The 24736-nt window shown below is 43.0% G+C and overlaps 2 protein-coding genes across 2 annotated transcripts in view; both read right to left on the bottom strand.

The window, feature by feature from the left end:
* LOC127645095 (galactose-specific lectin nattectin-like) overlaps positions 1–6425 on the bottom strand; it is a 119936-nt gene extending 113511 nt beyond the window's left edge. Inside the window, exon 1 of the mRNA XM_052128621.1 lies at positions 6403–6425. The gene's annotated coding sequence lies outside the window, so the exon portion shown is untranslated. The remainder of the gene's footprint in view (positions 1–6402) is intronic.
* LOC127645098 (ladderlectin-like) lies at positions 68–24269 on the bottom strand. Its single transcript, XM_052128627.1, has 8 exons — positions 24194–24269; positions 20721–20895; positions 6174–6272; positions 4592–4636; positions 4421–4500; positions 4204–4338; positions 909–1020; positions 68–425 (listed from the first exon to the last, which is right to left on the bottom strand). Exons 3-8 carry the CDS (start codon positions 6229–6231, stop codon positions 361–363), a joined length of 495 nt encoding a protein of 164 aa, XP_051984587.1. The 5' UTR covers positions 6232–6272; positions 20721–20895; positions 24194–24269; the 3' UTR covers positions 68–360.
* Between the last annotated feature and the right edge of the window lie 467 nt (positions 24270–24736).

A 24736-nucleotide genomic window follows, 5' to 3' on the forward strand; every position in this document is an offset into this window, starting at 1 on the left:
TCATTAAATATAGTTAGATAGATTTATTTGAAAATGAGAAAAAATATCTCATGCAATTTGGCCAGTTTTAAGAATGTTTAGATATTTTTACTTGAAAACAAGACAAAAATTATTAGTTTTTAGTTTTTTCTGTTTTGCAGTGACTGTTACCACTGCTTGATAGATAGCCATGAGATATTTGGCGATCTTACTTGCAGATTGAAGCAACAAGACTGCCTGACTTATTTGTGCTGCAAGACAGATTCTCAGAAGAAGAAGAAAAAACTTTATGTGAATTGCTTGATATTTATTGAGCTCTTCTGAACAGTTAACATTTAAATGGTCTAACATTTAAAGTGAGACAAAAGGTGAGGCTGATGTTCAGTTTATGCCACACACAAAAGGCTTATTCCTAGAACATCTCACATCATTCAAGTTGCTTGAATCTGTTAAAAGAAAGAAAGAAAATATTTTATTAATCATGTAAATATTGTGAAGCTTCATGATGCTTATAATTACATAAGAAGGTGAATGGAGAAATATTAATATATAATGTTTACATGTATGATGACAACACTCCCAAATCCCAAATCAGTCAAATAAATCATGACCAGGCTTGTTTTATGTCAGTATCAATTGAAAAAGTAACCCCTCAAGGTTGTTATATTGACTCTAGATTGACTTTAAAGTCAACATAAAATCTAAATTCACTCTATTACTGGATCTTAATACACATTGTTTTCCTGTCAACAATAAAACAACAATACATGCACATTATTCCAAAGATAATATTTAATCAAAATAAATCCACTGCCTCTGAAACAAACTTCCTTTTTGACTGACATCACCAAGCCCTCTTATTTTCCTACCCGTACTATTACAGTTTTTAATACAATTTAATTTTATAATTTCAACTTCAAAGTAGTTACCTCCATAATTCATCTCAATGCAGTTCTCAGGAACTTCCTGATTATTGGGTTCTCCAGGGGCCCAAAGTTGGAAATTCATTGGTTTACCATTACTCCAAAGCCATGAGTTCTCCTGTGAATATAAAAGCATTTAGGATCACATGCTTTCATGGTGTATCTCTAATACATGTTCATGCCCACAGGTGTACTAAACTTACTGTGAGGATCAGAAACACATAAGAGCACCCCAAAATCGATTGAAAGAAAATGTCAGCCTGGTCTCATAAAATGTATGGGAGCATTGCATCTCTTTTGCAAAACTGAAATGACGTGCTTCATTACACATTTGACTGCAGTTTTCAAGTTAAATGTCCAGTGGGGGATGCCAAAAATGAGCGAAATGAGGTTGTAATCGGACAAGTTTTTTAAGGTGAATTTTAGATGAAGGTTTTATTAACTAAAACTTTATCCTAAACCTAACCAATAGTGTCTGGAAAGATAAAAGAAAGTTTTACAAAACAGATATCCAACACCAAACCCAACCGATAGTGTTTTAAAATGCAAATTAGAAATAATAACAAAAGACACTTTTTGTGTCGCTTCTGTGGCACTTTCACTTTCGAGTGTCTTTGGTTGAACTCGAACCACATCCGTCAAACCCAACGTCCAACACTCTATCAGGTGAGCTACCAAGCAATCTAAGACATAGAAATAAGTGTGTGTATGTAGGTGGGTCTGTAATAAAAGTGTTAAAATTTTCAGTTTTTCAAATCATGCATTAATGTAAAAGTGTTTTGATATCATAATATAGCGGGAGTGAGTAATAGAGTGCAAAATAAGTTTTTATAAACTCAAAATCAGTGATTGTACTCGTGATTTGCGTGACAATGAATAAACCAAACAGTTGTTGTAGCGCCTCTAGTGTTCATTTCACCTGCAGTGAAACATAGAAAACGGCACTTAAAAGTCAGTTTGTAAAAATGTAAATAGAGTAACGTTCATTCAATGTGACAAGGTTGATTTTTCTTAGTGTCGTTATTTGTAGGACAGGTGCAATTAAACTTTGAGGTTCTTCTCCGGTTATTGCTATTGCACTGTCTGTGTTCAATTATGTTTTCTATTCCCTGTCAAGCAATGTTGATATAAATAAAGAGAGACAATTTATAAGAACTTGGTAGTGTAAATGGGCTGTATGCAGTGCATTAGAAGAATAGATAAATGTACCATTGTGCCTAAAATTCTTTTGCATATTAATTACGTCCTTGTTGAAATGTAAGGCATATTTCTCTGGCAGTGATATGATCATAATACGCATGGAAAATATGGTGCTTTTCGTCAGGACTAATTGGATGTAGGCTGCATTAAATTATAAAGAATGTAAGTACAATTAATCATTGATTTACTGACACATTTGCTAGTAATAAAATAAGTTGATATGTCTTTAATATCATCTGCTGGTGGAATCCCCAAACTGCAAATGCAGGAAATTAGTTTAGACTTTGTTTCTCAGACATCTCAGTTTAAAGACCTTTTTCTCAGGAAAATAGCAAACTATGATTTGCACCGCTTAATAAACATTCAACATACCCAGAGTTTGTGTGCATACACCCACAGATAGCACAAACACTCCCACCCATGCCCACTTGTGCTGGCACAACAATTGCACTTAGAATTAGTGCTCTAACAAACATTGGATAAGATGCAGTGCACTGTCATTGTGTTGTGGCCATGAAAATAGAGCCCACAGTTTGTATGAAAATGAACCTATAAATGACTTACCTGCAGTTGTCTCTGTACATTTAAGCTTGGATAGGACAAAGTATTTTATCACGGAAAAATACATACTTCAACTTAAAAGGGATAGTTCACCAAAAAAAAATGTATTCCCTCATCATTTACTCACCCTCATGTCATCCCAGATGCGTATTACTTTCTTTCTTCTACAGAACACAAAGATTTTTAGAAAAATATTTCAGCTCTGTTGGTCCATTAAATACAATTGAAGGGTGACCTGAACTTTGAAGGCAAATACCACATAAAGGCAGCATAAAAGTAATTCATAAGATTCCAGGATTTAATCCATGTCTTCAAATATCTAAAGTTGCGTTTCAGCACATTGCTTTCTTCAATGCTCCAATGCTTAATCGATGTCTTCAGAAGTGATATGAAAGGTTTGGTTGAGAAACAGATCAGTATTTAAGTATTTTTTTTACTTTTAATTCTCCTCCCTGCCCAGTATCCACAAATAATGTGAATTGCCAAAAAAAAAAAAAAAGAATGTGGAAGTGAAAGTGGAGATTAAAGTAAAAAAAGGACTTAAATTATGCTGCCCTTATGTGCTTTTTTGAACTTCAAAGTTCTGGTCACTATTCACTTGCATTGAATACACCTACAGAGCTGAAATATTCTTTAAAAAAAAATCTTAATGTGTGTTCAGCAGAAGAAAGAAAGTCATACACATCTGGGATGGCATGAGGGTGAGTAAATGATGAGAGAATTGACATTTTTGGGTAAACTATTCCTTTAAATGACGGGCTGCTTGTGCTGTGTGGTACAAAGTGAATGTGTGCAGTCTGCCACTCATCATGAGAAGCTACCTTCAAAGACGCTCAGAAACTGTTAGAGGTTCACTCAGTTTTACACCAAAATAAAAACTTGATTTAAATGGAAAAATAACAGAAATATTTCACTACTGTATACTTATGTAATATTCACTGTAATAATAGTAATGATGATGATAATTATAATAATAATAAATATCAACAGAATAATATATTTAAGCAATATGTGATGCTCTGTTGTGCAGCACTTCATTTGACAAAACTCCAATGTTGTGTTGCATTTTCATTTAATTTAAGTTCAAAGTAATTCACTTGTTTAGACACTTTTAACAATAAAATTGGATTAATTTGTCTATTATGGAATCAGAAATAAATAAAATAAAAAATAAAAAAATGGAATTTGGAAAATAATAAAATTATTATAGGGCCCTACATAATCTTTTATGTCATTTATGTCTTTCTCCTCTCAATTCTTATTACTGCAATGTTAAAAATTGTGAAGTATTTATAGATCATAATTGTATTTTGGTAGTTTAGACTTTAATTTTTTCTGATTGAAATAAAAAATATATTAATTGTATTACAGTATATTAATGGGAATATAATGAGTGTCACTATTGAGAATAAAGAAGCAAAAGTAAAATGTCTCCAGACAAATCAATAATGAGAATTTTGGGAGGAAATTTTGCTTTTTTCTGTGTTTATCTCTATAAACTGCCCAATAGCACAAGCAACATGAATAAAATAATACATACAGAAACTGCATCATGGCCTCCTAACCAGGTTCTTGTTGAAGATTGAGTCTGTTGTCGGATCATGTTCTGTATAAACATGTACTCCTCATGGTTGTGGACAGAAGCAAGGTTACTACCATAAGACAAACAGGTTTTCTGAGGAGAGAAAATGAATGTTACAACAGACGACAAAAGCTTTCAAAGAATTCATGAATGACAAAAAAGTAATATGTCAAACCTCTGCATCAATCCAGGTGACTGTTGTGCTGAAAAACTTGAAGCATCTACATCCATATTCAGCCCACCCAAGTGGACAATCTGTTAAGAGATTTTGTTGATATGTTTTATTATTGTTAAATAAACTATTGTGGGATTAAATAAACAGATATTAAGAGTACCAAAGTCTTACTGTTACAGAGTGTGTTTCTGGCTGCTTTCTGATGCTGTACTTCCTCTTAAATAAGAAAATAAATAAATCATTATTACTACTAGTATTACTAATACTAATAATAATAATAATACTAATAATAATAATGGTAACATTTAACAGTAAGGTTGCATTTGTTAACAGTTAATGAACTAACTATGAACAACATTTATTTACAGCATTTATTAATCTTTGTTAATGTTAACTGATGCATATAAGACATTTCTTATCATTAAAAAGGTGTTTAAGTTAACATTATTCAATGCATTAATTAACATCAACTAACACATACAAATAACACGTCTTTAGAGTATTTAAGTGTCTTGTTTAATGTTAATAATATAGACTACGTTATGTTTACTGTATATACATTATATATATATATGCCCAACAGTGCAGAAAAATGTTCTCAGAGTTGTATGTGATATTTATTGTTGATTCAATAGTGAATCGATAGTTTGATTAATGTGTTATCTTTTCTGCTATGTAATTTATTATGTCCTGCAAATGTTTGTAACGTGTGAATTACTTTCACTTTACAATAAAGTCTGTCAATACCTATAATTAATGCATTTTTATTGTTAAATAAATTTAGTAAAGAGCCTACAAACATTAGTAACACATTAGGTAATGCTGAAATATGTTACACTTTACAATAAGGTTCACAAAACTCCATTATATATATATATATATCACACAGGAACACATGTGACAATTCTTTCAATATCTCTCCAACTTTTCTCCTCCAGAATGAATCATATTAGACACCTTTCAATGTTAAGAAATGTGTTAGTAGTACTGAATACACTATATATTTGTAACCCGCACAAGAAGAGACAGTCACAATGTATAGTCAAACTGCGTTTATTGCAGGCAAAGCAAAAGTACAAAATAGGGCAAATCCAGAAGAGAGTGGTCGAGGGGAGCGTAAGGTCGAAGCCGGGGAAATCAGAATCAGTATAACAAGTAAGACAATCGAGTTGAATAGACAGGGGAGCTAGGGGATCATTAGAGCTGGCAAAGCGAAGGGGTAAACTAAACAATAACCAACAAGTGAGAAACGAAAGGGCTGTGTATATATAGGGGAAAACGAACAGTGCAGGTGAAACTAATGATCTAGTGATTGGGACGAGTGCGGGTGAAACTAATACTCTGGTGATTGGGAGCGAGCGTGTGAACTAGAGGAGCGGGGTTCGTTACAATATTATTATAGACTTTTGTAAAAATTAACATTAATAAACATTGTAAAGAGGTGCTGTTCCTTGTTAGTTCATATACAAAATATCTATTACATAAGACAAGATTAATAAATGCTGAAAATAAGTGTTGATCATTGTTGTTCATGTTAACTAAGGCATTAACTAATGGTAACTAATACAACCTTATTGTTGTGTTATCAAAATAATAATAAGAAGGATATTAAACATACGGTGTAAAACAGGCTTTCATTGTTTTATTATATATAATAAAATATTTTCTTATTATAAATATTAATATTATTACAAGGTAATTAATGATTCAAACAAAAATAAAGTAATTCCTATTATTGTTATATTGCTTTTACCTGCACCACTCATAGAAAAGAGAAGGCAGAGAGACAGGTAGACAATCCAGACTGCCATTGAGTATAATGATGAAACCCCAAACCAGGACTACTTCACAACTGAAAAACAGAATTATATTAAAAGTAGAATTATTAGACAACACACATAATTAAATATGAGTCTAAATATGTTATACCATCATAAATTCAGCAAAAATTTGCATTTGAAGCATTCGTTTGGTGACACTACCTGAGAGTTTGCTGGAATCGGTCTGTGTCTGCAGGTTCAAGGGATATTTATATGGAAAACTGAGAAATGTTTACAATGTCTTGATGTCATAATCAAACACCACATAAAGCTGCATCATTTATCAGTGGATCATCAGGGTTTTGCAATAACACACACCTTCCATTGAAGATTTCTGTCTTCTGTTGCACAATTTTGTTAACAATCATTTCCCCAGAGAAAATTTTGAACTTTTGAAAAATGTTCAAAGGTCCAGATATGAACAAGACTGTCCAAACCAACAAACAATGTTACTGCACACACTACTAAAATGGCTTTGTTTTTTGTCTTGAAATTTCTAAACATCAGTTGTACAGATTATTAATATTTATTAGCCTATTGAATTACATTTATTTTTCTTACTCCATTGGCAAATCTTAAATCTTAATTGGCAATTATGTTTTACAAAGTTGTCACTTTTCTAAGCCAGATGATAAAACATGCAATTAACTCCCACACATTTACAGTGAGGCACCCGAGCATTTCTCTGCAAATAATATCATAGAAGCTTGAGAGTAGCAAATAAAATGCACAAATGATTTATGGCCAAACACTTGTACATTTGACCTTTGCTTCCGATGTTCACTTTAAAATGCTGAAAAAATGTTTAACAAAGACAAAAGTGTTATTTTACATTTTCCAGAGGAGAAAATGTGTTTTTAAACAAAACGTGGGTTATTTTTTTACTAAACACAATATTTCATTTTAGCTGTAGCGCTAAAAAATTTCTTTAACAAAACGGTGAAAATGTGTTTTTAAATAAAATGTATCAAGTTGGCAAACACAACAAAGTCACTCTACAATTATAAACAGTTTTATTTCAACAAACTGAATTTTAATTGAAATAGTATGCATTATATATCTTTAGCGCAAATAATTAAAAAAAATTCTATTCAAAGTCCTTTCACAAGCTCAGCCAAACGATAATGGAGTAAGAAAGACAAAGTTTAACATTTGCTTAGCAAACAGGATTCGTTAATAAAACACAATATATAATTTTAGCTGTCACTTTAAGAATCTTAAATTTTTCTGTTGCAAGTCCTTTCACAAGCTCATCCAAAGATAAGGGTGTAAGAAAGTGGTCAAGACCCCTCCGCACATCTGCCTAAAGTACAAGATCATTACGTAACGGCACAAAGTACGTGATCATTACGTAACGGCACAAAGTACGCGATCATTACGTAACGGCACAAAGTACGCGATCATTACGTAACGGCACAAAGTACGTGATCATTACGTAACGGCACAAAGTACGTGATCATTACGTAACGGCACAAAGTGCGTGATCATTGCGTAACGGCACAAAGTCACGCGATCATTACGTAGCGGCACAAAGTGCGTGATCATTACGTAACGGCACAAAGTACGTGATCATTACGTAACGGCACAAAGTACGTGATCATTACGTAACGGCACAAAGTACGTGATCATTACGTAACGGCACAAAGTACGTGATCATTACGTAACGGCACAAAGTACGTGATCATTACGTAACGGCACAAAGTACGTGATCATTACGTAACGGCACAAAGTACGTGATCATTACGTAACGGCACAAAGTACGTGATCATTACGTAACGGCACAAAGTTCGTGATCATTACGTAACGGCACAAAGTACGTGACCATTACGTAACGGCACAAAGTACGTGACCATTATGTAAAGCAGGGGTGGGGAACCCTGCTCTTGGAGGGCCACTGTCCTGCAGAGTTTTGCTGCAACCCTAATCAGGCAAACCTGAGGACACTTACCATGGTCTTGATTACTTGAAAAATGTAAGGGCAGGTGTGTTTGATTAGGGTTGGAGCTAAACTCTGCTGGACAAGGGCCCTCCAGGAGCAGGGTTCCCCACCCCTGATGTAAAGGCACAAAGTACGTGATCAATATGTAACGGCACAAAGTACATAACCATTATGTAAAGGCACAAAGTACGTGATCATTATGTAACGGCACAAAGTACGTGATCATTATGTAAAGGCACAAAGTACGTGATCATTATGTAACGGCACAAAGTACATGATTGTCACGATCCCCTGTTGTCTGCCCCGTGTTTCACTTATTAATTGTCATGCACTACAATTCCCATGATTCCCGGCCCTCATCACTCTCTCATTGTTTTCACCTGTTTGTCATATAGTCTCATTACCTTGTGTATTTAAACCCTGTTTGTTTTCCATTCCCTTGTCGATCATTGATGTTTGTAGATGTTGAATGTAGATGTTTCTATGTTATCTTTGCCCTCCGTGGATGTTTCCTCAGCCTGTGTTCTCCTTTGATGTCTTTCGTGTTTTTGTTTTATTTTCCCATTGTGGACGTTTTATTTGTTCCAGTGTTTGTCTAGTTATTTTGCAAATAAACCGCACTTAGATCCTCACCCCTCGTCTTCCTTCGTCTGCCTGCATTACAGAGAGTGATGAGGGCCGGGAATCATGGGAATTGTAGTGCATGACAATTAACAAGTGAAACACGGGGCAGACAACAGGGGATCATGACAGTGATCATTATGTAACGGCAACGTAATCACATTACAAATCTTTCGTCGTGGCAACGAAGTCAAACAGTACATTAAGACAATCCTACACTCTAAAAACAGGAAAGCTATCAAGACCTTGCATCTGTTTACCTTGTTTAACATCTTTCAGTGCTGATTTGCGATCCTTTTTTTTTTTTTTTTTTTAAGCCCTATGCTCCCCTGGTATTATCTGCCTTTGTTAATTATATGTTTTCCATACTGTTTGTCAATGAATGCATCAATAAAAAAAATTTAATAAATAAAAAATCTTTCGTCGTGGCAACGTAAATGGTTACGTTGTTACAACCGGAAAAGTGAAATTCCTGTGCTGTGTTCGAAACCGCCCCCTATCCACTAAATAGTGCATTATTTAGGGTGTCGGCCATTTTCTAGTGGTGTCCAAATTCATTCCCTACATCTCGTTCCCTATATTTGTTCACTCATTCTTTCCCACAATGCAATCTGATTTTGAGGGTACATACTGTCAGGGTAGAGACCAGGAGATCGGAGGTAAGTGATTCAAATATAGTTTTATTCAAGTATTGAAGGTGAAAGGTAAGTATCAGGTGACTTTTCAGGTGCTGGTTTAGTGAAGATAGTTCGTTGCACGGAGAACAACTGGAAATCCAAATGACTTGGATCGTAGAACATTCACTCTGTATCAGTTCGTTAACTCCTTCTCTTTTCTAGGAGCAATCGAGCCGGTTTGATCAGATCTCAGACAAGGGTTCAGGAATCGGATAAGTGATCTGGAGATGGCAGAACAACAGTGCATTGGGTTAGTATGAATCAGGTAAGAAAACTGAATACTCAGGTTTTCAGGATCGACGGAGATATCAGGACTCAGGGAGAAATGGTCTGTTCCTGTTGGAGGCTTGACCAAGACTGGATACAAGGTGAGTGTTTTTATGAGTTGGTTGATGAGGTAACAGATGATGACCAGGTGTGTGTGATTAGTATTTTGGGGAGAGTGATCTTTGAGTGGTGGATTGGTACGGGCTTGACTGATTCCTGACATTACCCCCCCTCCAGGGTCCGCGCCAGCGTACCTAGTACCTTGACGTCGTGGGGGTCGACCTCGAGGTCGTGGAGCAGGTCTTTCAGGATGTTGTTCGTGGAATTCCGTGAGTAACATGGGAGCCTGGCGGTGACTGTGGGACAGGGACTAGTTCTGGGGGGCGGCCATAGAACGGGCACAGGGTCAGGCGGCTTGGGAGGTGGCCGCAGGGCAGGGACTGGGCTAGGTGGTTTTGGAAGTGACCACAGGGCAGAGACTAGTCCAGGAGACCCGGGAGGCGGCCACAGGACAGGGGCCGGGTCAGGAGGTCTGGGAGGAGGCCACAAGACAGGGGCCGGGTCAGGAGGCCTGGGAGGAGGCCACAGATCAGGGGTCGGGTCAGGGGGCCTGGGAGGAGGCCACAGGACAGGGGCCGGGTCAGGAGGTCTGGGAGGAGGCCACAAGATAGGGGCCGGGTCAGGAGGTCTGGGAGGAGGCCACAGGACAGGGGCCGGGTCATGAGGCCTGGGAGACGGCCACAGGACAGGGACAGGTTTAGGTGACCTAGGAGGTGGCCATAGGGCTAGGGCTGATTCAAGGGGCCTGGGAGGAAGAGTGGCCACTAGGGGAGCTGACGGAGCCAAGGAGGACCTCCGAGACGGAGCAGACGAAGACTTGGGTGGTGGCGCCGAAGGAGGCGCAGGCAAGGCCGTAGGAGACCCTGGGGGCGGAGCTGCAAGGGGCCCTGGAGACGAAGCTGAGGGAGGCTCTGGGGGCTCAGGAGGCGGAGCTGAGGGAGGCTCTGGGGGCTCAGGAGGCAGAGTTGAGGAAGGCTCAAGAGGCAGAGCCGAGGAAGGTTCGAGGGGCTCAGGAGGCGGAGCCATGGGAGGCTCAGGAGGCATAGCCGTGGGAGGCTCAGGAGGCAGAGCCGTGGGAGGCTCAGGAGGCAGAGCCGTGGAAGGCTCGGGAGACGGAGCCGAGGAAGGTGGCGCCGTAGGAGGCTCCAGAGGCGAAGCTCTGGAAGGCTCTGGAGTCTCTGGGAGCAGAGCCGTAGGAGGCTCGGGAAGAAGAGCCGTGGAAGCCTCGAGAGGCCTGGGAGGCGGAGCCCTGGAAGGCTCGCGAGGCTTGAGAGGCAGAGCTCTGGGAGGCTCGAGAGACTTGAGGGGCGGAGCCCTAGAAGGCTCGGAAGGAGGAGCCCTGGAAGACTCGGGAGACTTGAGAGGCGGAGCCCCGGGAGGCCCGAGAGGCTTGAGGGGCGGAGCCCTAGAAGGCTCGGGAAGCTCGCAAGGCAGAGCTCTAGGAAGCTCGGGAGGCGGAGCTCTGGAAAGCTCGGGAGGCGGAGCTCTGGAAAGCTCGGGAGGCGGAGCTCTGGAAAGCTCGGAAGGAGGAGCTCTGGAAAGCTCGGGAGGCGGAGCTCTGGAAAGCTCGGAAGGCTCAGAAGGCGGAGCTCTGGAAAGCTCGGGAGGTGGAGCTCTGGAAAGCTCGGGAGGCGGAGCTCTGGAAAGCTCGGGAGGCTTGGAAGGCGGAGCTCTGGAAAGTTCGGGAGGCGGAGCTCTGGAAAGCTCGGAAGGCGGAGCTCTAGGAAGCTCGGAAGGCGGAGCTCTGGAAAGCTCGGAAGGCGGAGCTCTGGAAAGCTCGGAAAGTTCTGAGGGCGGAGCTCTGGAAAGCTCGGAGGGCAGAGCTCTGGAAAGCTCGGAGGGCAGAGCTCTGGAAAGCTCGGGCACTGGCACTGGCTCTTGGACGGACACGGCTACTGGCACTGGCTCTCGGACGGTCACGGCTACTGGCACTTGGATGGTCACGGCTACTGGCACTGGCTCTTGGATGGTCATGGCTACTGGCACTGGCTCTTGGACGGTCACGGCTACTGGCACTTGGACGGTCACGGCTACTGGCACTGGCTCTTGGACGGTCATGGCTACTGGCACTGGCTCTTGGACGGTCACGGCTACTGGCACTTGGACGGTCACGGCTACTGGCACTGGCTCTTGGACGGTCATGGCTACTGGCACTGGCTCTTGGGCGGTCACGGCTGCTGGCTCTGAGACGGTCGAGGCTACAGGCGCTGGCTCTGGGACGGTCACGGCTACCGTGGTATGCGCCGGCTTGGGTTCGCTGGGCGCTGAGGGCAGAGCCAAGGGGGGTTTGGGGCACAGGGTTGCGGCAAGCGGAGGCTGGAGGGCAGAGACCTTACTCCTTCTCCTCTTCCTCCGGGCTGATGCGGCTGGCGACGTTGGAACGCTGTTCCTGGTCGGCGTGGCTTCAGGCACGCTGGCCGTGGCTGGTAAAGGCTCAGGCTCGCTGACCGGGGCAGGTGTGGGCTCAGGCTCGCAGACCGGGGCAGGCGAGGGCTCAGGCTCGCAGACCGGGGCAGGCGTGGGCTCAGGCTCGCAGACCGGGGCAGGCGTAGGCTCAGGCTCGCAGACCGGGGCAGGCGTGGGTTGGGAGGCGGAAACCCGTCTTCTCTTCCTCCTCCGGGTAGATGAAGTGGACCGTGCAGGCTCAAGGGAATCGCCTGGTGTGGGGGTTGGTTTGCTGGCTATGTTGTGGAACACTGGCTCGGTGTCCACCTCCCCTACGGTGAACGCAGGACCAGTGAACAGTAGGGCGAGGTCAATATATTGAACCAGGCTGAGGGAACAGCGACCACCAGGCATATAAGAAGAAGTTGGCCCATCCAGCCCATAACGAAAAATGTCCTTAAGGGCCACCTCATCGAAGTCGACCTGGTCCGCCAGGGCACAAAATTCCGCTACATACGTCTCCAGGGGTTGATTCCCCTGACGAAGGTCCAAGAGTCTGGCTGCTGGGTCCATAATGGTTGGATACAATTGAGGTTGTTGTTCAAAAGCGAGCGAACACTGTAACAGGAAACCGTTGCAATCCTCCGCCCGGCCGGAGAATGGCGCTGGACGGGAAGTTGGATTGGCGAAGCAAACCAGAGAAGGAGCGGGGTTTACGGAAGTGCTGGAAGCTGGCTGACTGGGATTAACAGCGGCGGCTGTCGGTTGTGCAGGGTTATCAATATTACAAACAGATTCCATCGCGCTGTTCTTCTTCCCTTTTTTCGGTCAAGACTAATGTCAGGGTAGAGACCAGGAGATCGGAGGTAAGTGATTCAAATATAGTTTTATTCAAGTATTGAAGGTGAAAGGTAAGTATCAGGTGACTTTTCAGGTGCTGGTTTAGTGAAGATAGTTCGTTGCACGGAGAACAACTGGAAATCCAAATGACTTGGATCGTAGAACATTCACTCTGTATCAGTTCGTTAACTCCTTCTCTTTTCTAGGAGCAATCGAGCCGGTTTGATCAGATCTCAGACAAGGGTTCAGGAATCGGATAAGTGATCTGGAGATGGCAGAACAACAGTGCATTGGGTTAGTATGAATCAGGTAAGAAAACGGAATACTCAGGTTTTCAGGATCGACGGAGATATCAGGACTCAGGGAGAAATGGTCTGTTCCTGTTGGAGGCTTGACCAAAACTGGATACAAGGTGAGTGTTTTTATGAGTTGGTTGATGAGGTAACAGATGATGACCAGGTGTGTGTGATTAGTATTTTGGGGAGAGTGATCTTTGAGTGGTGGATTGGTACGGGCTTGACTGATTCCTGACACATACGATGTACACTCTCCCGACCCCTATTTCCCATAATCCAATGCAGAGACGCGACAGAGTGCAAAATAAAATTGCATATGGCGGACGCAAACACCGGAGGCGGCAACTTTGACAAATGTAAGTAACTATTTTATTAATACAAATAAATCTGTAGCAAGATAAAACTAATTCAAATTATACATATTGATGGATTAATTTATAATTGGCCACTAACTCAAAACTAGTGTTAGGAATATTTTGGATCTAGTTGCGATCTCCAATTCCCCGGTCCCGTCTTTCTATGTTCGTGCCCAGTGAGGTGCAGTCGTGAGACTGAGTTTCTGGAGACAACAGGGGCTGCGGTACCCAAATTCTCAATAAAAGAGCTATTTCCTTTGTCTCTGGGTCACATGGCCCGCAAATGCCGTTCTCACGGCACTCTGATTTCAGGCCTCAACAGTCCCGGCTTCCCGGACGCGGTGTCCCCGCCCTCAGCCCCACGACTGTTCCCCGGCCGTCCGGTTCAGACGAGTCCAGAGGACGCCAGCAGACCTCCTCCTCAGTCACGAACCCGCCCCCTGCCGGGTGCGCGGAGGTAGGTAAGTGCTTTGAGTTTATTCTCAGCACCAGAGCCTCAGGACGCTACGTTGCCTCCCGACGCCGCGTTACCTGTTCCGCACCGCTGCGAAGCCCCGCCGGGTACGTCCAAAATACTCGTCCCCTTGGTGCCCCTAGCACGGTGCTTAGAGGCGTAGCTTTCACTGCCCAGCCCGTCACGCTGGCTGCACCGGACCATTCGACTCGGTTACGCAATTCAGTTTGCCAGGCCTCCGCCCCCCCTCGTGGGCGTTCATTTTTCCGCAGTGCGCGACGAACATGCCCAGTCCCTGCGCGAAGAAATCGCCTCCCTTTTAGCCAAGGACGCGATAGAGCCTGTCCCTCCAACCGAAACGAAGAAGGGTTTCTACAGCCCTTACTTCGTTGTACCCAAGAAAGGTGGCGGCTTACCACCGATCTTGGACCTGCGAGTTTTCAATCGGACCTTGTCCAAACTCCCGTTCAAAATGCTCACCCAGAAACTAATTCTATCTGGCGTTCGGCATCTAGATTGGTTCGCAGAGGTAGACCTGAAGGACGCATACTTCCACGTCTCGATTCGCCCTCGACATCGACCCTTCCTACGGTTCGCGTTCGACAGCCAGACGTATCAGTACAAAGTCCTCCCCTTCGGCCTGTCTCTGTCCCCTCGCGTCTTCATGAAAGTCGCAGAGGCAGCTCTTGCCCCGCTCCGAGAAGCCGGCATACGCATACTCAATTACCTCGATGACTGGCTCATCCTGGCCCCCTCGCGTGAGTTACTATGCGCGCACAGAGACCAGGTGCTCAGGCACCTCAGCCATTTGGGGCTTCAGGTCAACTGGGAAAAGAGCAAGCTCACCCCGGTCCAGAGCATCACTTTTCTCGGTTTGGAGTTAGACTCAGTCTCAATAATAGCACGTCTTTCCAACGAGCGTGCTCAGTCAGTGCTGAAATGCCTTGCTTCCTTCAAGCCAGGTGCCGTGGTCCCTCTAAAACTATTCCAACAGCTCCTGGGGCATATGGCGTCCTCCGCGGCGGCCGCGCCGCTGGGGTTGATGCATATGAGACCACTTCAGCACTGGCCCCAGACTCGAGTCCCGAGACGAGCACAACGTGAAAGTTACCACTGCCTGCCGCCAAACCTTCAAACCCTGGACAGACCTCTGCTTTCTAAGGGCAAGAGTACCCTTGCAGCAGGTGTTCCGACGCGTTCTGGTTACAACTGACGCCTCCAAATTGGGTTGGGGCGCCGTGTGCAACGGACATGCAGCCGCAGGCCGGTGGAACCGAGGCCCGCTGCGTTGGCACATCAACTGCCTAGAGCTGCTGGCTGTTTTCCTTGCCTTGAGGAAGTTTCTAACGTTAATTCGGGGCAAGCACGTCCTAGTCAGGACAGACAGCACCACGGTCGTAGCCTACATAAATCGCCAAGGCGGAGTACGCTCCCTCCACATGTCACTGCTCGCCCGTCGTCTCCTCCTTTGGAGTCAGCAGCGACTCAAGTCACTAAGTGCCACTCACATCCCCGGCAACCTCAATGTGATAGCGGACGAGCTGTCAAGACAAAGCTTGCCCGGCGGAGAGTGGAGGCTCCACCCCCAGTCGGACCAGCTGATTTGGGACCGGTTCGGCAAGGCCCAGGTAGATCTGTTTGCCTCCCAAGAAACCTCCCACTGCCCGCTCTGGTATGCCCGGACAGAGGCTCCCCTCGGGGCAGATGCTTTGGCACACAGCTGGCCCGCGGGGCTGCGCAAGTACGCATTTCCCCCAGTGAGCCTTCTTGCACAGGTGCTATGCAAGGTCAGGGAGGACGAAGAGCAGGTCATTCTGGTGGCCCCCCCACTGGCCCACCTGGACTTGGTTCTCGGACCTCATGCTCCTCATGACAGCCCCTCCCTGGCGAATTCCCCTGAGGAAGGACCTTCTTTCTCAGGGACGGGGCACGCTCTGGCACCCGCACCCAGACCTCTGGAACCTCCTGGTCTGGCCCCTGGATGGGATGCGGAAGATCTAGCCGGCCTACCACCGACCGTCATAGATACTATCAACCAAGCCAGAGCCCCCTCGACCAGGCATCTTTACGCCCTAAAGTGGCATCTGTTCATGAACTGGTGTTCTTCCGAGCTGAAGACCCACAGAAGTGCTTGCAGTTAGGTCAGTGCTCGTGTTTCTACAGGAGAGGCTGGAGAGGAGGCTGTCCCCTCCACCCTCAAGGTGTATGTCGCCGCCATCGCTGACTCACCACGACTACGATAGACGGCAAGTCTCTTGGTAAGCACGACTTAATTGTCAGGTTCCTCAAAGGTGCCGGAGGCTAACTCCCTCCTGGCCTAACCTATTCCCCTCCTGGGATCTCTCGATCGTCCTCACGGGCCTCCAGAGACCCCCCTTGAGCCGCTAGATTCAGCTGGACTCAGGGCCCTCTCTCTCAAGACTGCCCTGCTGATCGCTTCGCCTCCATCAAGAGGGTCGGGGACCTGCAAGCGTTCTCTGTTAGCGACACTTGCCTGGAGTTCAGTCCGGCAGACACATACGTGATCCTAAGACCGTGACCGGGCTATGTGCCCAAGGTTCCTACTACACCCTTAGGAGATCAGGTAGTGAACCTGCAAGCGCTGCCCCGGGAGGAGGCAGACCCAGCCCTTTCGTTGCTGTGTCCAGTACGTGCTTTGCGTATCTATCTGGACCGCACACAGAGCACTAGACGCTCTGAGCAGCTCTTTGTCTGGTGAATGGTGGCCAAAAAGGACATAAAAGCAGCATTAAGGTAATACATATGATTGTCTTCTGAAGCGATCCAATCAGTTTTGTGTGAGAACAGACCAAACTGTAACTCCTTTTTCGCTATCTATCTTGACATCGTTAGTCTCCTAGCCAATCATGACTTCAAGCTAAATTACACTTCAGTGCTTAATGCATCCCAGAATGCTAGATGGTGTCAGGAAGTGTAATCAAACTTGAAATCTTGGAGACCTGAGCATGAAATCTAGGGCTAGAAGACTACTTATGTCAAGATTTATATTGAAAAAGGAGTGTAAAAATGTTTTTGTCTGTTCTAATAAAAAAACTATTAGTCTTAACCTTTTTGGTGCCTTTATGCCTTGCATTGTACGGAGATAAACCGATCATATCTCTAAAATATTTTGTTAAAATATTATGTACAACTTTCTTCCACAGAGCACAAGTTTGAGACCACTTAAGGGTAAGTAAATGAAGAGTAAACTATAATTATTGGATGAGCTATTCCTTTAAAACCATACTGAATGACTTTATGCTGTCAGAGCCTTTTTATATGAAAATGTTATGTATAAGTAATCTCTGTAAGATATATCATTCTCTTCTAAATCATTTTTAGGAGCTAAGGAAGCCACCCACCCTCCTCCTGGACTGCACCAGATTTGCCAGTTCTTGCTCCAAGGCACTTGCAAGTTCCCGGACATTTCTGGGGGGAATGGCCCTCAACCTCCGATCCAACAGGACCCAGACGTGCACAATAGGATTGAGATCCGGGCTCTTCGCTGGCCATGGCAGAACACTGACATTCCTGTCTTCTAGGAAATCATGCACAGAACAAGCAGTATGGCTGGTGGAATTGTCATGCAGGAGGGTCATATCAGGATGAGCCTGCAGGATGGGTACCACATGAGGGAGGAGGATGTCTTCCCTGTAATGCACAGCATTGAGATTGCCTGCAATGACAAGCTCAGTCCGATGATGCTGTGACACACCGCCCCAGACCATGACGGACCCTCCACCTCCAAATCTATCCCGCTCCAGAGTACAGGCCTCAGTGTAACGCTCATTCCTGCGACGATAAACGCGAGTCCGAACATCACCCCTGCTGAGACAAAACAACGACTCATCAGTGAAGAGCACTTTTTGCCAGTCCTGTCTGGTCCAGCGAAGGTGGGTTTGTGCCCACAGGCGACATTGTTGGCGGTGATGTCTGGTAAGGACCTGCCTTACAACAGGCCTAAAAGCCCTCAGTCCAGCCTCTTTCAGCCTATTGCAGACAGTCTGAGCACTGATGGAGGGATTGTGCATTCCTGGTGTAACTCGTGGAGTTGTTGTTGCCATCCTACCTGTCCCGCACGTGTGATATTCTGATGTACCGATTCTGTGCAGGTGTTGTTACACGTGGTCTGCCACTGCGAGGACGATCAGCTGTCATTCCTGTCTCCCTGTAGCGCTGTCTTAGGCGTCTCACAGTACGGACATTGCAATTTATTGCCCTGGCCACATCTGCAGTCCTCATGCCTCCATGCAGCATGCCTAAGGCACGTTCACGCAGATGAGCAGGGACACTGGGCATCTTTCTTTTGGTGTTTTTCAGAGTCAGTAGAAAGGTCTCTTTAGTGTCCTAAGTTTTTATAACTGTGACCTTGCCATTTGTAAGCTGTTAGTGTCTTAATGACCGTTCCACAGGTGCCTTTTCATTGTTTATGGTTCATTGAACAAGCATGAAAAACATTGTTTAAACCCTTTACAAGAAAGATCTGTAAAGTTATTTGTAAAATTCTTTAAAAATACAGTTTCCTGAAAAGGGGACGTTTCTTTTTTTGCTGAGTTAAAAAAAAAATAAAAAATAAAAAAAAAAATAAAAAAAATATATATATATACAGGTCCTTCTCAAAAAATTAGCATATTGTGATAAAGTTCATTATTTTCCATAATGTAATGATAAAAATTAAACTTTCATATATTTTAGATTCATTGCACACCAACTGAAATATTTCAGGTCTTTTATTGTTTTAATACTGATGATTTTGTCATACAGCTCATGAAAACCCAAAATTCCTATCTCAAAAAATTAGCATATTTTTCCGACCAATAAAAGAAGTGTTTTTAATACAAAAAAGTCAACCTTCAAATAATTATGTTCAGTTATGCACTCAATACTTGGTCGGGAATCCTTTTGCAGAAATGACTGCTTCAATGCGGCGTGGCATGGAGGCAATCAGCCTGTGGCACTGCTGAGGTGTTATGGAGGCCCAGGATGCTTCGATAGCGGCCTTAAGCTCATCCAGAGTGTTGGGTCTTGCGTCTCTCAACTTTCTCTTCACAATATCCCACAGATTCTCTATGGGGTTCAGGTCAGGAGAGTTGGCAGGCCAATTGAGCACAGTAATACCATGGTCAGTAAACCATTTACCAGTGGTTTTGGCACTGTGAGCAGGTGCCAGGTCGTGCTGAAAAATGAAATCTTCATCTCCAAAAAGCTTTTCAGCAGATGGAAGCATGAAGTGCTCCAAAATCTCCTGATAGCTAGCTGCATTGACCCTGCCCTTGATAAAACACAGTGGACCAACACCAGCAGCTGACATGGCACCCCAGACCACAGTGGCGCAGATAGGATTTTTTAACTGGGGGGGACCAAGCTGTCAGCAAATGATTTAAACTCAATTCGTTATTTTGCGTAATTTGGGCTTTAACTAGTGCTCAAGTAGTTACTTTGCCTAATTTGGGCTAATGAGTTGCACTAAAAAGCCATTGGGGGATTCTTATTTGAAATCATGGATAAACAACAATGAACAAAGGTAAACTAAGGCCTACCTGATCACCACTAGCAATGCATGATCAGACTGTTATTTGACTAGTATGCCAATCACCTACCAAAACTTCTCATACCATGATTTTTGGAATGTCGGTGTCCGGTCTTTCATCACTTGCTTTTGCAAAACTTTAGGGTCAGGTTGATTTGGCTTTGTATATGTCATTATCATGTCAACATCCTCTCCCTCTGTGTTGCCTCCTGTCCCTCCTTGTTGTTCTGTCCCTGCTTCTTCTGTCTGTAATTCTACTGTCTCTCCTTCCTCATGCTGTCTTTTTCTACTGTGGCTGCCCTCCTGCAGATCCTCACTTGACTGACTAGGGTCTGCCTCACTGTCATCAGAAATTGCCTGCAGGCCAGGAGGATAACATTTTAAATCTTATAATTTCAGTTAACCCTCTATACCTCTATAGAATTTCACAACAATGTGAAATACAACATATTCCTGAGAATTAATGGCTAAAACTACTATTTCAAATGTCTAAGAATAACTCAAAATTTTAAATTTAAGTGTTAATTACAAGTTTTTGCAATTTATAGATTAGAAATATCTTTCAAATGATGTATAACATATTAAGAAATGTTTTTCATAGCCCATAATTTAAGAATCTATATCCTCCGTTGCTCTGTACAATAAAAAAAAACATGATTTCCTGCTATAAGAGGATGTCAAAAGTTTATGTAGGCCTTTATTTGTTGTTTGCATAAACCTTGCACCACACAAATTTACTTATTATAATTATTTTTATAGTGGCTTACACGACAGTGAACATATACCTCAGTCAATTTATACAGTACAATGGGTTAAATGATAAGATAAAATATTATTTCCTGACGACGATAAATTGTTTGATTTATCCAACCATTCTTTTTATGTTCATTCATTATTTGCCTCTGTCCACTCACCTAAATGCATAGTTATGGTCTCCACATTTTGCTGTGTTTGCTAAGTGCAAAAGCCTTTTTGCCATTGTTGTCAGACTAGCTATTCCCTTAACAAATCTAATCTGCCACATCTGGGAAAGTCAACAGCCATAGGATACTTACATTGTTTGGTTTTTGAAAAAACGAGGTGATTGTTTTTTGTCTCTTCATTGCCTTTATGTGGCATTTACAGTCGATTTTTCTCAGTTCAGAAAATCACCGACTCAGCTCAGTCATAGATGGTATATGATCACTATGGTTACCGGTCCGCTCCTACAGGCACGATTGAGGCAGCTACCTCCTCATAGGACCCCGGCAACGTCACTCAGGAGTCGTAGCACACACACACACACACAGAGAGAGTGTAAACGTCGGTGGCATGATGGCATCGTGTGTTTATTGACAACAGAACAGCATGTAGTGAGAATGTGGGTACAAAGTAATGGTGACCGCCGACCGGTGTAGATTATTATTGTGTGTCAGCCTGCGTCTGTCCCGACCCGATTCTGAAGCAGCGGCGGGCCGTAATCCTCTGTTTTACCAACACATTCTCACACCCAACTCGTCACATATGGACGCTTCGCCAGGACCCCTTGGCGTCACTTATTGACGCACTGGGTATACCTTTGGCGTCATTTTTCAACGTGCAGGGTAGTCCGATAGACTTCTATATTGTTAAACTCACCGATGAATGCGGTTAAACTCACCGATGAATGCTGTTGCCTATGAACGCGCTAAACCTTTGCTGAGAGGGCACTTTGATATCAGATTGTGAGGGTTTTTAAACATAAAAAAACAGTTGGAGGGCCAGATAAAGATGATCTGGGGGCCACCATTATACTAGCCCTGGCATAGATCATTTATTGCAGCCTATTCCTTTTTATTTTTATTTGTATTTATTGCAGTCTCGACTCTCGACCCATTCGCAGCCCAAGACGTCAAATTTCAACTCTACAGGCTCCGGTTCTGTCGGACTACCCTGCACGTTGAAAAATGACGCCAAAGGTATACCCAGTGCGTCAATAAGTGACGCCAAGGGGTCCTGGCGAAGCATCCATATGTGACGAGTTGGGTGTGACAATGTGTTGCAATTTTTGTCGCCTTTCGTAGGGATAGTGAGGGTGGGGGACGAATCGGGTCACTATGAATATGGGGGTGTCATGTCCCCCCCGTCCCTAGTGCCATCTGCGCCCTTGCCAGACCATCATTCCTTCTCCCCAGTCTTCCTCCAGACTCTGGCACCTTGATTTCCGAATGACATGCAAAATTTGCTTTCATCCGAAAAAGGTACGGATGAAAATTCGTGTATTTTCAAACCACGGCTGGCTTGACCGCAGTGCGACGATGATGGCAGCAGCAGCGGCGGGAAACTGTAATGGGCGTGGCCAACCGGTCACTTCAATCGAGGGTGACCAATAGAAAAAGGCCTTTCATCTGGTTGTTAGAGACCGCCCACTGAGGTACAGCTTTACGCGCAAGCAAAACTTTTCAACTCGCAAGCAAAACTTTTCAACTCGCAAGCAAAATATTTACAGCCGCAAAAAAGACAGCAGAAAAGAGAGCAAAATGTGTGGGTTTGTGATGAAAAGTTTTTGAAGTGCACAAAAAAAAAAAAAAGTTTTCAAAAGATTACACGCAACTAATTTTGTTATCAACTTCTTTATTTTTGAGCATTTAGAAGACTTTTTTGCACTCTTTTATTTTTTTTAATTACAAAATAATTAATTTTACTCTCAAACACAGTATGTTTGATTGAATAATAAAGACACAAAGGAAACTCCATAATGACAGAGCACCGTAAGTTTTTTTTCAACTCCCCACTTTGCACTCGATGTTGGAGTAGGCTATAATACGTCGCTTATAGCTATTAATAATGCGCTTATAGCTATGAATGTCGTGAAAAATACATAGAGGACACTGACAACGCGCTGACAGACAGGACCAAGCAGGTAACATTTAATAAAGTCTCAACTTTCAAATTTGGTCATTCAAAGAAAATTAAACCATAAATAGGCCAACTATTTTGTGGCTCTTTAATGTGTCGTGACAGATTGCCTCAGTTAAAGCTGCTCGTGAACCGATCATCTTTTCCTTGGTTAATTTATAGCATCAAATAGCCTAAACGTGAATGTAGCCTACATCAGAAGGACTGTTGTTTTAACTGCGGAAAGATGTCAGTACAGTAGCCTACAATCCATTATTCAAATTCAAATCCACCGACGTTAATCTTCTCTCTCCTGACTACTTTGTCGGACAAAAATGGCGTATTATGATTGATTGATCAGATCGCAAGTCTATCAAACTCCCTGCAAATGTTTTTTTTTTTTTACATTTTATACACCCCCACCCCCGATGAAACCGGTATTACCGGTGTTGTCACAAGTCGATTAATCGAATCGAAATCGAATCGGACTGGAAAAAAAAAAAAATGAATCGTTAGATTAATCGATGCATCGAAAAAATAATCGTTTATCCCAGCCCTACTCATAACTCATTTGATTATACTGACTTAAACACTTATTATTCAGGGGGGTATTATCTAGGAAGGGACATTTTTACACTTCTACATGGATTCTGCCTCCCTCATTATTCTGCATGGATGCCCAAAAAGTCATAAAACGAGGTATGTTGCATTGTCATAAGAAGCACTTTATGTCTCATAACTAATTTGATTTATTTGTCATAGTCAGACTTATTGTTCAGGGGTACAAACAAGAACCAAAATAATATGTATAAACTTTTGGAATATATATAGATTTTTGGAACAATAAAGTATATTTGTAGTCTCCCTGGAAAAGGGGAACATAGATCATTTAAATAACAGACACGACAGACAAACACTTGTTGAGGTTCTCTCGATCTCTATTATAAAATTGCAGGAACATTCAATCTTTAACAAAATAATCTTGAAGCGTACCAACATGCATTTAACAACCGTGTATTCTCTTTATACACAAAGTGACCCATATTGTATTTGCTGACAAAACAAATAGAGATGAGCATCAATTGTCATAAAACACTATATCCATTTCCAGTACACACAATAAACAAGATAGCTTGCATCAGTATGTGTGACAAAATAACTTATATAAAATAAAGAAAATGCAGAATAAATGTAACACTCTACATTACAATCTGTACTCAAAGTGCATAATCTCATAATCATTTCAGTTACCACAATATGGTAACACGATATCAATTTAACGAGGTGACAACAAGCTGTTTCTAAATTAAATATGGACGATTAACCAAGGATTCAGCACGTGACCCAGTGACATCCCATCATCCACGATACAAACTCAAGATAAGAATAAAACATTGCTAAAAGATAACAATATTACAGCAACCTTCTTAACAGCATAATTACACTGTATTTTCATCATACATTTTGTTAGACAACCCTCAATCTTTATGTATTAACAATTTAATGCACGAGCCGTGCTAAACGCTAGCATAACATCGGAAACTATTCACGTTTGCCATGTGCGACTCAATCTCATCCCTTTTTTTTACAATATGGGTAAATAACAATTATATGAACATTGTATATACTCAACCTCTTATGAACACCATTATTAGGATATTGAGAGGCTCACCTGGAAAAGGGGAACATAGATAATTTAAATAACAGACACGGCAGACAAACATTTGTTGCGTTTCTCTCGATCTCTGAGGAAAAATGCAGGAAGAAAAACGATGTGCCCGTTATTAAACTCTCCATGTTCGCCCCACCCCCTGCTGGAGTCTTTTGGTACTGCATCATAACAGACTACAGGCGCCAATGACATATTAACAATGAAATAACCACAATAACAATAATTTATATTGTTAGTTATACCCGTTACATATTCAGTTCAGGTAGGGTAATTACTCTGATCTCAGCATAATCAGTGCCATCACCCACCACCTCAACATAATCATCAGTGCCATCTTCCAACACCACATCATCATTAGTGCTATCACCCACCACCACAGCATTATCAGTGCCATCAACCACCACCACAGCATTATCAGTGCCATCAACCACCACCACAGCATTATCAGTGCCATCAACCACCACCACAGCATCATCAGTGCCATCAACCACCACCTCTGGTATGGCTGCAATATCTTTCACCACAGCTGCATCTGTGTCATCC

Source organism: Xyrauchen texanus, chromosome 6 (assembly GCF_025860055.1).
Source record: "Xyrauchen texanus isolate HMW12.3.18 chromosome 6, RBS_HiC_50CHRs, whole genome shotgun sequence".
NCBI lineage: Eukaryota > Metazoa > Chordata > Actinopteri > Cypriniformes > Catostomidae > Xyrauchen > Xyrauchen texanus.